The 13,621-nt window shown below is 35.1% G+C and overlaps 1 protein-coding gene across 2 annotated transcripts in view; it reads left to right on the top strand.

The window, feature by feature from the left end:
* KIAA0391 (KIAA0391 ortholog) overlaps window positions 1–13,621 on the top strand; it is a 77,077-nt gene that overhangs the window by 43,768 nt on the left and 19,688 nt on the right. For both annotated transcript variants that reach the window (XM_027847431.1, XM_027847430.1), the window contains exon 3: window positions 1,374–1,506. In XM_027847431.1, coding sequence (XP_027703232.1) covers window positions 1,374–1,506 — 133 coding nt within the window. The remainder of the gene's footprint in view (window positions 1–1,373; window positions 1,507–13,621) is intronic.

Here is a 13,621-nt window from a genome sequence, read left to right as displayed (position 1 = left end):
TGGAAAATGCTATCCACATCCAAAGAAAGAACTATGGAGTTTGAATGCAGATAGAAGCATTTTTTCCCTTGTGTTTTGTTCTGTTTCCTCTTTCTGGTGGTTCCTCCTATTGGTTTTATTTCTTCCTTACAACATCATTAATGTGAAAATAAGCTTAATATGAACGTGTAAGTAGAGCCTATATCAGATTGCATTCCTCTTGGGGAGGAAGGAGGGGGAGAAAATTTTTAAACTCAAAAACTTATGGAAGTGATTGTTGATAAATCAAAATAAATTAATTAAAAAAATTTAAAAAGAAAAAAATTACTGGTGAACCTCTACAAATTATGAAAATATATCATCATATAAATGTGAATAAACAACTCTGAAACTGTCTCTCATCCATTATGTTAGCAAATACGGTAACATGAAAAACTTTTGAGAAAACAAGTATGCTAATGAGCTACTAGTGAATATGTCGAACTAGCTAGGTTGGAAAACAATTTGGAATCGCCAGGAAAAATTATGTACTTGTTTATACCCTTTAATTTTAAAACCCTAGCACTGAGTTCATAAGGAGGTCATTGAAAACAAGGAAAAATATATACATCAACACTATTTTGTAAAGCAAAAAAAAAAAAAAAGGAACTGTGTACTCAGTGACTCAGGAATTACCAAAGAAATTCTGCATAATTAAGCAATGGTGAATATAAAGAATTCAAATAAATATGGGAAGATTTGTATGAAATGACAGAGTAAATAAAGAAGAACCAAAAGAACAGTATACACAGTTATTACTATGTAATAAATGAAAACAGCCTTAAATAACAACAAAAAAGATCCTAAAAACTTTGGACATCTGCCCTATCATTTGACAAGTGGAAGAGTACCAGAGTGTAAAGTTGTAGTATGATCAAGTTTCACTAACACTTTTTCCTTAAAAAACCATTTAATTTTTTCAGGAATTAATTTGGCAGTACACTGAGCTTTGTATGGTATGTTGAAACAACACTTAACAATTAACAGATAAAGAGAGTAATGCATAAGCCAATTTTGTAATTTGAAATAACTACAAATCCTCCTATAAGGATACAACTTTGAAACTATGTTTTGTCTGGTTTGAGGACTTAATTGTAATTTCCCTCTAGTTGCAAGTCCCAATAATTGTTTCAGTAAAAGCAATTATGTGAATATATATATTTGCCTTTTATGGATGGCTTCACATACCTAATGTGGTAGCTAAGTGGCTGTTTAGCTTAGGTGGTCATATTGATTTGCATAATATTGTAGAATATCTTGTTCTTTTTCCTTTTGGGTACAGTCCTGGAATTCTCCACTGGAAGAGTTCCCTTCCTGGACTTTATCATACTAACAAAATATAATTTTTATCACAGTGGGCATTGTTCAGCCTGTGGAAGAATGTTAGAGTCTATTCACTTGAACTCAGAAGAATATGAATTTCTTAAGCAGAGAGTCTTGAAAGATGTGCTTGATGGAGGTGACCAATACAGAAAAACAACACCCAAGGTGAGTCCAGTCAATTACTTTTTTAGAGAGTTAGCATTATTATGTAAACTGATAGGATATAACAATATTCCATTTTAGACTTCTTACCTGTGGGCACAAGTACATTTTTTAGTGGAAAGAGAGCTTTCTGTTCTTGTCCTGAACATTTCTAGAAAAATGTATTCTGTGTTACCTCTTTAATATTCGTTGTGTTTTGATTATTGAAATTAGGAAATCTAAAGTTTTTTTAGAATTTTAAAACAGGTTTTATTCATGTTAAAAAATTAACTTGTTTTAAAGTCTGTATTGCCTCTACCTTCATGACTGTAAGTTGCTTATGGAGATAGAGTTGAGATAAATAGCCTTATTTATGAAGCTAGGAAAGGACTTGGTATTACTAATTCACTCATTTCAAAATTTAAAGTGAAAATTTGAAGGGGAAAAGATTATTTTGTCTTATGTATCATGGCCAATGGCCTCATATCTCTTCCAAATAAGAATAATAATCGCTAACATTTATATAGCTTTTAACTATGTACCGGGCATTCTGCTAAGCTCTTTACAATTATTATCTCATTTGAGCATCACAACATCCCTGGGAGGTAGGTGTTATTATTTTCCTCATTTTACAGGTGAGGAAATTGAGGCAAACAGCAGTTAAGTGACTTGCCCAGGGTCACACAAGTAGGAGTGTCTGTGGCCAGGTTTGAACTTGGATCTTCCTGATTCCAGGCCCAGCTCTCCATCCTCTGTACTCCCTAACTGCCTGTCTACCTAAGGATCTAGAAATTAGGTCTTGTAACATTTTATGGATATCAGTATAGTGCTTAGACTATTGTCTCTCAATCTTTCTACATGATCATTTCCCTCTATGATTATATATTTGTTTGAATTCTTTTACTACACTCCTTACAGGTCATTGTTAATGACATTCAACAGCTTATATCCTCACTATTCAGCTCTCTATTACTCTTTGAGTCATACATAATTTTGATCTTTTAAAGATTGTGGTATTTTATAATTCATAGTCATATAACATCATTAGATTTTATTTTTAGTCTGGACGTGTGTGGGGAGTTTCCCAGGTGGAAAGTCCCTTCATTGATGCAGCTTGGCAGCTTGTCTGCAACTTATGTTGCCTGAAGCACTGAGGAATTAAGTGACTTACTCATGGTCACAGAACTCATATGTTTCAGAGGGAGATCTTTGAACCCAGTGTTGCTGACTTCAAAGGCCAAACTTCTGTCTGTTATTTCATGCTGCCCTTTTAGGAGAGAATATTGGTATTGACAGCACATTTTTTGTGTCAGGGATCATGTTTTAATTATTGAAAATGCCACATAATTTCCTAAATGCTATCTATCTCACTTTATTTCTCCATCTATTCTATTCTGACCCAGGTCATTGTCCATCTGTAGACCCTATTTAAAGTACATGTGCATGCTCACACACATTCTCTCTCTGTCTCTCTCTCTTCCTCTCTCTCTTCCTCTCTCCCCCTACCCTCCTGTCTCACACACTCACACTCACAAAATGACCAGTTACTGCCCATCCAGCTGAATCTTCTGCTCAGCTGAGTCAATAAAATGTTAAATGATGCTGATCTTAGGTCAACGATGCTTATCTACCCATCCCACTCTTGTCTGTGACCTCTCAAATTCACCATTTGGTGGTTAGGATAAGTGATGAGGGATCCCACCACCAAGAGGACACCAGGCCATTTGTTGGCCCCTCCATTCTCCACATGACATATCCATTCTCTTTTTCAGTCCAGTTTTCCTGATGGAATCCTTTACTCTTGTTCCCTTTTTTTATTTCCTCATTTGTTGTATGTTACAATCTGTTTATACTCACCATTTTTCATTGTGAGATGACAGATTTAGATCTGGAAGGGACTTTCAGGAGTCAAGTTCAACCCCTTCATTTTTCAGGTAACTCAAATGAGGCTCAGAGAGGTTAAGTGACTTTCCCAGGATGCTCCAGGCAGTCAGTGTGTAGGCAGGATTGGAACGCAGATCTCCCTTAGGCCAGGTCCAACAATGTTCAGTACACCATACTGCTTTCTTCTTAATTCTTTGGAGATTGTTGTCAATTGTCCATGTTTGAAAGATTTGCTTGGGAATTATTATGTTATGTCTTGTTGATCTTAATAAAGAATGGAAAGAGAAAGGAAGAAAAATATAATGAGGGCAAGGGACTGGGAGGTTAAGGGAAATTATCTCCCATAAGTAGGGTAGACCACTAGACATCCCTCCAAAAAAGGAGGAGGGTGGGGAGAAGCGGCCAACACTTGATCCTCACTCTCCTTTGAACTGGTCAAAAGAAGGAAGAAAACACATATGCAGATACACAGTTCAATAGAGAAATGCATTTCACTCAGGAAATAGGAGGTAAAGGGGAAAGGGAATCGGTGGGGAGGGGCGAATTAGTGAAAAGGCAGATTTTGGCTGATTAAAACAAATAAAATATATTTTTAAAAAAATAGACCTTTGTTCCTGGAAGACGTTTGGTATCATTAAAGGAGCTTTAATCCTTATTGAAGGCAATGCGGTCCACTCTCCTTCTCAGTTCTGGGTCCAATTCATTCTTCATTTTTACTTTCTACACCAGATATACATGTATTATGTATGCATATATCTATATAAAATATTTTTATGTATTTTTATGTGTGTATATATATATACGTATAGTATATGTGTGTATATATGTGTGTGTGGACATGCGCATATATATATATATATATATATACACACACACACATAGTTACTTAGATGATCAAAATCTATTAGTTTGTCTATTCAACTTCATGTCACAATTTAGGTAGCAAACTTGCTTTATCCATTCAACTGGTTTTTCCTTTATGGAAGTTTAGGCTCTCCTCCAGGAAGCCCTATGGTATCTTAAGGTTTGATAGAAGTATCAGGATGTCATCTACAAGTAGGGGCATTTGGCAACCTCACCATATATTAGAATTACTTCTTCACCTTAGACTCTGCACTGAATCTATTCCCTCAAATTGGTGAATGCCTTTAGCAAGGCTACGTCTCCCTGTTTTATGCCATGCTCTTGATGTTCATGATCAGAGGATCATCAAACAAGGTTATTAATATTCTTTTATTTTTCACCAAATCCTAAAATTATTTTGCTATATAGATGGTGAAGACACCTTGTTGGAAAAAAATTTTTAAGATGGTGTTCTCTGTGCAATCAAATGCTTTTTCATACTCAGTAAACAGTTAGCATGGTGGGATCTTTTGTTCTCTGCATATTTCAGCAAACTGTGTCATGGTGAATATGTAATCTGCCATAGAATATGGCTTTAAAAATCTGCCTGGTCTTAATGAATACCCTTGTTGAGAATGTGTCCAAGGTGTCTTCTAAATTATTTTTCCCTAAAGTTTTATATCGAAGAGAAAATGAGCAAATACATTGCTAGTTATTGGTGTCTCTTGGTCATCTTTTTAGCAATTAGTTAGGTTTGAGGTCTTTTTCTACATTTTTAGTATTTTTCTATGTTTCCACTACCTTGTGTATTGATTCTTCAGTGCCTTCATAGTTGTGTTATGTGCTGCATATAATGATGATAGCTAACATTTATATAGCATTTTAGTTTTGCAAAGTACTTTGCATATGTTATTCACTTGATTCTTAAAACAACCCTATGAAGTAGATACTATTTCTATTCTCATTTTACAGATGAGGAAATTAAGGCTAAAAGTGGGAGAAGGACTTAGCTATGGCTACACAGCTAGCAGGTATCTGAGCCAATATTTGACCTTAGGTGTTTCTGCATCCAAAGTCCAGTACTTGACCAACTGTTACACCTAGCGTATATCTCCTCCATATATGTTTGTTTGTTTGTTTTTTAGGCAATTGGGGTTAAGTGACTTGCCCAGGGTCACACAGCTAGTAAGTGTCAAGTATTTGGTCTGAGGCCAGATTTGAAGTCAGGTCCTCCTGACTTCAGGGCCGGTGCTCTATCCACTGCGCCACCTAGCTGCCCCCTCCATATGTGTTTGATATAATTAAAATGTATTTTCTAGCATTTTTCTTCAGTGCCATTTCTACCTCATCTATAAACACATCAGGGACTGTGATATTAGAGTGCAAAGGTTTTGATTCTACTATCCGTGATGCTAAAAATAGTTTGTTATTTAAAATCTTGGCTGAACTTTTCCATTTTTCTTGTATTTGTTACCCTCTTTTTCATCCTCAAATACCTTTGGAATGTCTTTACCTGGTTGGATATTTCACCAAGCTTTCTTTTTTTGCCATATATTTTTTCATTTTTATCCTCACAATTTTGATCTTTCACCCAGAGCTACATAATAAAATAATAGAATTTGGAACCTATAAGGGATGGCCTTGGGGAGTTGAGATTAATTTTTAAACATGATAATTTTGATCTTTGCTGTAAAGTGTCAGTGATATGATGGTAGATAGTTAATTCAGGAATAAGTCCTACAATAGCAACAATTTCCTGTCTGTGAAATTAAAACCATTTTCATTTTTTGTGGAATATTCAATGCAGATAATGCTCAGCACCTACTAATAGTTTTCTTGAAGAAAATATTCATAATGTACAAGCTTGTAAAAATTTTAATAGTCAGGTTTATCAAACATTTGGTTATTGTTATCAAGTCTGTTCTATTGATTTCCTTTTCCAATTTTTCAACCCATACGAAACAGTTTTGACAAATGGAAAGGTAAATACATTTGACAACTGGAAAGGGGATATTAGAGCAACATTTGAACAATTGAATGTCCTTACATTCTTTTTTAGAAATTTTATTCTTATATATGTGTGTCTATGTATGTATGTATGTATGTATGTATCAGCAAACAGCGACCTTCTCTCTCTCTCCTACTCCAACCCTTCCCCTTCACTTGAATATGAAAGAAAAACAAAACTCCTGTTATTTACAAATATGTATAGTCAAGCAAAACTGATTTCTGCATTGACTCTGTCCAAAAAAAAAGTCTCATTCTGCACCCTGAGGTGAGTAGCATATAATATGACATAATAATTATGTTCTCCTAAATTTTCTCTGAAATTATCATTTCTTTCAGCACATTAGTATCCTTCCTGTAATTATTTTCTCGCCTTATTGCTGTTGCTAGCATTTCCAGAATTATATCAAATAATAGTGGGAAGGTGAGCATCCTTGCATCACTGCCATATTTACTGGAAAAAGTTCTAGTGTGTTCTCTTTGCATATGATGCTTCCTTTTAGTTTTAGATAGATGGTTTTTAAAATATTAAAAAGTCTAGGCACATTCTCTGTGCCTAGATTTTGTAGGGTTTATATTATAAAAGAGTGTTATACTTTTGTCAAAGGCTTTTTCTGCATCTATTTATTTATATTCATTTCTGCATCTATTTAGATGATCATGTGGCTTTGGATGTTTTGATTTTTAATGTGATTAATTGTGTTGGTTTTTTCCCTAATGTGGGACCATGCTTGCGCACCTGTTATAAATTCCACACGATCATAATGAATGCTTTCTTTGGATATATTGCAATAGTCAGACAGGATTTTGTTTAAAATTTTTGAGTCAATGTTCATTAATGATATTGGCCTATATTTGGCTTTCTGTATTTTATTTTTCCTTGGTTTAGATATCAGGATATATATTTGTCTCATAAAAGGATTCTGGTAGAGTACTTTCTCAATTTTTGAGAATAATTTGTGAGGTGTGAGTATTTAAAATATGATAGAATTTTCCCCTGAGTCCATGAGGAACAAGACTTTTTTTCTTTGGTAGTTCCTTTACAACTAAATGTTTCTTTTTCTGAGATTGGGTGATTTAAGTTCTCTGTCTGGTCTTTTTATAGTTTGGGTATTATATATATATTGAAGGTAACCCTCTTGTTTCGTGTTCTCATATTTTGTGTGTATATATATTATCATAAAACTGCATAATATGCTCTCATTGTTTTTTGGAATTCTTCTGGTTTTTCTGTAATTTTACCTTGCTCAGTTGGTATTTTATTTATTTTATTTTCTACTCTTTTTAATCAGATTTGTTAAAGGTTTTCTTGGTCTTTTCAAAGAACCAGCTTTTAGTTTTACTTATTATTTATATGGGAGTATTTTTGTTTTCAATTTATCTATTTCTCCTCTCATTTTTAATATCTCTTTGTGCTTATTTTAGGTTTATTTTTTGGTTTTCTAATTTTTTATGCATATTTGGTTTATTAATTCCCTTCCTGTATATTAATTATGTTTTAAGGATATTAGCTGCATCTTAGAAATTTTGTTGCATTTTTTCATCATCATTTTCTTTTAAATAGTTATTCATTATTTCTATGATTTCTTCTTTGACCCTCTCATTATTTAAGATTTCATTGTTAAATCTCCATTTGGGTCTGAATCTTTTGTTTGTGGTCCCTGAACCATAAAGGATGAATTAAGTATTTCTCCCTTTTTTACAGAAAAAGTTAAAAGATCCTAATTCAGAAAAATATTAACCTAATTCACAATTCTAAATATCAACATATTTAGCAATCCAGTAAAATGAAAAAGAGTAACATTGGATAAGAAAGCAAAACTTTACAATATGTTGCTTACAAGGAACACACCTATAAAGCAGAGATGTATACAGAATAAAAATAAAGGCCTTCCACAAAATTTACTAGGCCATATAGATGGCAGATTGGATGGAATACTGAGCCTGGAGTCAGGAAGACTCCTCTTCCTAAGTTCAGATGTGGCCTCAGACACTTACTACCTGTGTGATCCAGTACAAGTCACTTAATCCTATTTGCTTCAGTTTCCTCATCAGTAAAATGAGCTGGAGAAAAATGGCAAACTACTCTAGTATCTTTGCCAAGAAAACCCCAAATGTGGTCATGAGTTGGACTTGACTGAAATAATTTAACTACAACAAAATTTACAATAAGTTAAGTGAATCCAAAAAATAGGAATTGAAATCATGCTATCAGACAAAGAGAAAAAAAAATCCTAAAAGATAATCAAGAAAATGACATTATGCTGAAAAGAACCATAGACATAGATATTTCAATTAAACTTCTATATTTCGAGTGCCTACCATCTCAATCCCTAAATGAAAATTTAACTGAATTACAAGAAGATGTAGTTAAAAGTAGCTAATAATAGCTAACATTTATATAGCCTTATATATGGTAGTCACTATGCTAAGAAATCTTACAATTATTATCTCATTTGATCCTCGCAAGAGCCCTGGGAGGTAGGTGCTATTAACACCATTTTATAGATGAGAAAACTGAGGCAAAAAGTTCATGTAACTTGCCCAGGGTCATAAGAGTTAATAGGTGTCTGAGGCTGAACTTGAACTCAGGTCTTCGTGATTACAGGCTCAGGCACTCTTGAACAAATCTACCAGGAGGATAAAAAAATGGGGTTAAAAAAAATACAGAATTGAACAACTTAACTGGAGGAACTGGAGATTAAAAAAAAGGCTTATGGTGTCTTTTAAACAGAACTACAAAAGAATATATGTGTTCTCAGCCCCACATGGATATTTTGCAAAAACTATAATAAGGCACAGAAGTATTGCAAATAAATATAAAATAACAAATAGTAAATATATCTTTTACAAACTGTAACTCAATAAAAATAATAAACAATTCAGCGAGCACAAATAAAAGACACAGACCCAATTGGATACTAAACAATGGAATCTTAGATAACAAGTGGGTCAAAAAGAAAAATTGTAGAAACAAGAAAATCCTTGCCCCTTACACTATCCCATTTCTCCCCCCCACCCCCCCACCCCCCAAAAAAAGCGTATACTTGGAAATTTAGGTGATGTCATTAGGTATATTGTTTTCCTGTTCTATTTACTTTACTTTGTATCAATTCATGTAAATCTTTCTGTGCTCTGTAGTCATCATAGTCTTCCTTTATTAGAGAAGAGTAATAATGTTCCATTATCTTCATCTACGTAATCAGCCATTCCCAGTCAATGAACATCTACCTATTTCCAGTTACTTGCTATAACCAAAAATACTACTATGAATATTTTGGTATATATGGAACTTTTTCCTAAGTATGTGAGCTTAACAGTGGCATCTCTGAGACAAAAGATAATGGACATTTTAGTCACTTTCTTCACATTATTTCAAATTGCTTTCCACAATAGTTGTACTAATTCACATTGTACCAACAGTTCATTAGTGTATCTGCCTTACCATTGTTACCAATAAAACCCAGCAGTAAGAGAAATTCCATTTAAAATAACTAAAGAATATATAAAATACTTGCAAGTCTACCTAAAAGGATATACATAGGAATGATATGAATATAACTACACATATGCAGAAATGAAGACCAACTCAAATAACTGGAAAAATATTCATTGTTCTTATTTTAATTCACAAATTTTTAAAATCTCAGATATGATCTGAAACTTTAGAACTTTAAGCTAATTTTTAACTATTGCATTTTAGAAGATCCAAAATTTCTATTAGAAATATTTCTGTTCTACTTCGAGCTTGATTTATGACAGCTCCCCACCTATCCCTTCTCCAATTTGGAAGCTGATAATAAAACTGGGATTGTTCATGGTCTGGCCTTTTCTTTTGCAGTTCCAGCATAACTCTTTGTAAACCAGAGTTTATACATTTCTTTTTGAAATTTTTATAAAATTTTCACATATTTTTCCAGTTATATGTAAAAACAATCTTTAAAATTCTTTTTAATTTTAAATTCAAATAGGAGTGGCAAAGGAAAAATGGGTAAAGAAATGAGAGGAAGGGAAGAAAATTATGACAATTAACAGTCTGGCAAAAGAGACACCAAAAAATACTAAAGAAAATAACACCTTAAAAAACAGAACTGACCAAAAGAGGCACAAAAATTCATTTAAAAAAGAACTCCTTTAAAAGTAAAAATGGCCAAATGGAAAAAGAAGTACAAAAGCTCACTGAAGAAAATAATTCCTTAAAAGTTAAGACGTGGGCAAGTGGAAGTTAATGACTCCACAAGACCTAAAGAAATAATAAAAGAAAATGTGAAATATCAGAGAAACAACTGACCTGAAAAATAGATTGAAGAGAGATAATTTAAGACTACTTCAAAGCCATGCTCAAAGAAAGAACTTAGGTATATTTCAAGAAGTTATAAAGGAAAATTGCCCTGATATCCTAGAACCTGGGGGCAAAATAGAAATTGAAAGAATCCACTGATCTTGAAAGAGATCCCTAAATAAAAACTCCTATTAATATTTTAGCCAAATTCCAGAGCTCCCAGGTCAAAGAGAAAATACTTTAAGCAACCAGAAAGAAACTATTCAAATATCATGGAGCTCAGTCAGGATCACACAAGATTTAGCAGCATCCATCTTAAAGGAGCCAAAGGGCTTGGAATATGATTTTCAGGAAGGCAAAAGAGTTTGGATTACAACCAAAAATAACCTATCCAGCAAAACTAAGTGTATTATTCAAGGGGAAAAAAAAGATATTTAATGAAACAAAGGACTTTCAAGCATTCCTGATGAAAAGTCCAGGGCCAAATTCAAAATTTAACTGTCAGATATAAAATTCAAAAGAAGGATAAAGAGATAAACATGAAAGAAATCGTAAGGGACCCAATGAGGTTAAACTGTTTACTACATGGGAAGATGACACTTGTAACTCCTAAGAACTTTATCATTATTAGGGCAGTTAGAAGGATTCTACATAGAAGATGTGGGAGTGAGTCGATTCTGTTGGGATGATGTAAAAAGGAGCCTGCAATTCCATCCTCTGATACTTTTTAGCTTTTTAGCAGACTGACAGGGGCTGAGTCCAGCAGGGGTCTATTGGAACACCAAACACAGCTAAGACCAGTGATGTCTTACTCAGACTCAGATACTCAGTTCAGGAATTCAGACCCCATTGGTCGCACTAAAAGCTTACACATCCCTAGCCTGAGCTATCCCTAAGATTCTAGAACAATACAACACTCAATGCCCCCAAGAAAACATCAAAAGAATCCAAGGGTACACAAGCTTAGCCCAAATATTCCTAGTCAAAGGGCTCAGAGCCTGGCCTTAAGATTCATTGGACTACCATGAAGCCATGAACAGGAAAAGAGCCTGGACATCTTATTTCAAGAAATCATAAAAGAAAACTGCCTGAATCTCTTAAAACCAGAGCGCTAAATAAAAATTAAAAGAATCCACTGGTCACCTCTTCAAAAAAAAAACATGAAAACTCTCAGGAAAATAATTCCCAAAATCAAAGGAAAAATACTGTAAGCATCCATAAAGAAAGAATGCAAGTACCAAGGAGCCACAGTTAGGATTGCATAAAAATTAGCATCCACCACTCTATAGGAGTAGAGAGTTAGAATACAGTATTGCAGAAGGCAGTAGAACAAGTCTTACAGCCAAGAATAACTCACCCAGAAAAACTAAGTAATAATCCTAGCGGGGTAAGGGTATGGGAAGTGGCAGCAAGACCAGTAATAAAATAGAGGGCTTCTAAGCATTCCTGATGAAAAGACTGGGGCTGAGTAGAAACTATGAAATACAAACCCAGGAGTCAAGAAAAACATAAAAAAGGTAAACATGAGAGCAGTCATAAGGAACAAGAATAAACTGTCCCCTCAGAACTCTTATCATGAACAGTCATATAAGGATTGTAACTAGATAAAGGTCCTAGGAATAGTTGTAAGTTTTGATGATCTTAAAAGGGGAATGGAAAGGAAAACAGAGTGGGAAAGGGGAAGGAGAAAATTATATCACAGAATTATTGTGTGCAAGTAGAAGATTATACAAACAAGAAGGAAGGAATTGAACCTCCCTCTCATCTGAACTGGTCAAAGAAAGGAAGAATACATGGACACAGAGAAGTAGATACAGAAATATATTTCATTCTATAGGGAAACAAGAACTGGAAGAGTAGATTATGGGAGAGATTAGTCCTAAACAAAACAATCTCCAACTGTAGAGGGTAGATCTCATTGAAGGGTTTAAAAGAAATGAAAGAAAGGATAAGGGGGGGCGGAGCCAAGATGGCCGAGTAAAAGCAGTGACTTGCTTGAGTTCTCCCCCAAACTCCTCCAAATACCTATAAAAAATGGCTCTAAACAAAATTCTAAAGCAGCAGAACCCACAAAAAGACAGAGTGAAACAAATTTCCAGCCAAAGACAGCCTGGATGGTTGATTGGAAAGTATATCGTGCCGGACTGGGAAAGGAGTGCAGTTTGGTGTGGGCACACAGACCACAGCGAACCTGGAGCAGGCCTCGAAGTCCTGAATCGCAGGCAGCTGTGGCCGTTTCCAGACTTCTCAACCCACCAACACCAAAGACAACTTAGAAGGTAGTGGGAAAAGTCTGTGACTGCGGTGAGAGAGAAGCTAGGTCTCAGCTGCAAATCCTAAAGGCGGGCCCTGGCTGCCTCCTGAGCTTCCGGCCTACAGACTGAGGGGTAATCAAGTGGCTGATCAGAGAGGGATTGCAGGAATCTCTTTGCCTGTGCTGAGGCAGGAATCTCTTGCTTTGTCCATGCTTGGATCTGGGTCACAGTTCTGGATGGCAGTCCTGGGATGAGGAAGACCACTGGTGTGGTGGAGCTTGTAGTGGCTGTGGAGAGGAAACCCTCCTCACAGTTCTAAGACAGAAAAGAGTACTTATTGACCAGAGCACAGGCCAAGAAAGGAGTAAACACCTCACCCTTGATCATAGCACCTTGGAAGAACTGAAAATTTACAGGTCCCTAGAATTATCTCTGAAAACAGCTGCACAAAACCCCTGAAGCTTGGGACAACACTTTCTTCACACTGGAAACAGACTTCTACCTTAACAAAGAATTTATAACTCAAGTTGGCTGAGATCACGAGCAAGCAGCGCAAAAAGAGTCGGACTGTATTATCTTACTTTGGTGACAAAGAAGATCAAAACATACAACCAGAAGAAGACAACGAAGCCAAAGCTCCTACATCCAAAGCCTGCGACAAAAATATGAATTGGTCCCAGGCCAACTGAGAGTGATGCTAAAGGAGATCCAAAAAAATACTGAAGAAAATAACACCTTAAGAAATAGCCTAACCCAAATGGTAAAAGAGGTCCGAAAAGCCAATGAGGAGAAGAATGTCCTAAAAAGCAGGCCAAATGGAAAAGGAAGTCCAAAAGCTTACTGAAGAAAATACTTCCTTAAAAATTAG

Source organism: Vombatus ursinus, unplaced genomic scaffold, assembly GCF_900497805.2.
Source record: "Vombatus ursinus unplaced genomic scaffold, bare-nosed wombat genome assembly UNPS02015406.1, whole genome shotgun sequence".
Lineage (NCBI taxonomy): Eukaryota > Metazoa > Chordata > Mammalia > Diprotodontia > Vombatidae > Vombatus > Vombatus ursinus.
This window is presented reverse-complemented; position numbering and strand designations above follow the sequence as displayed.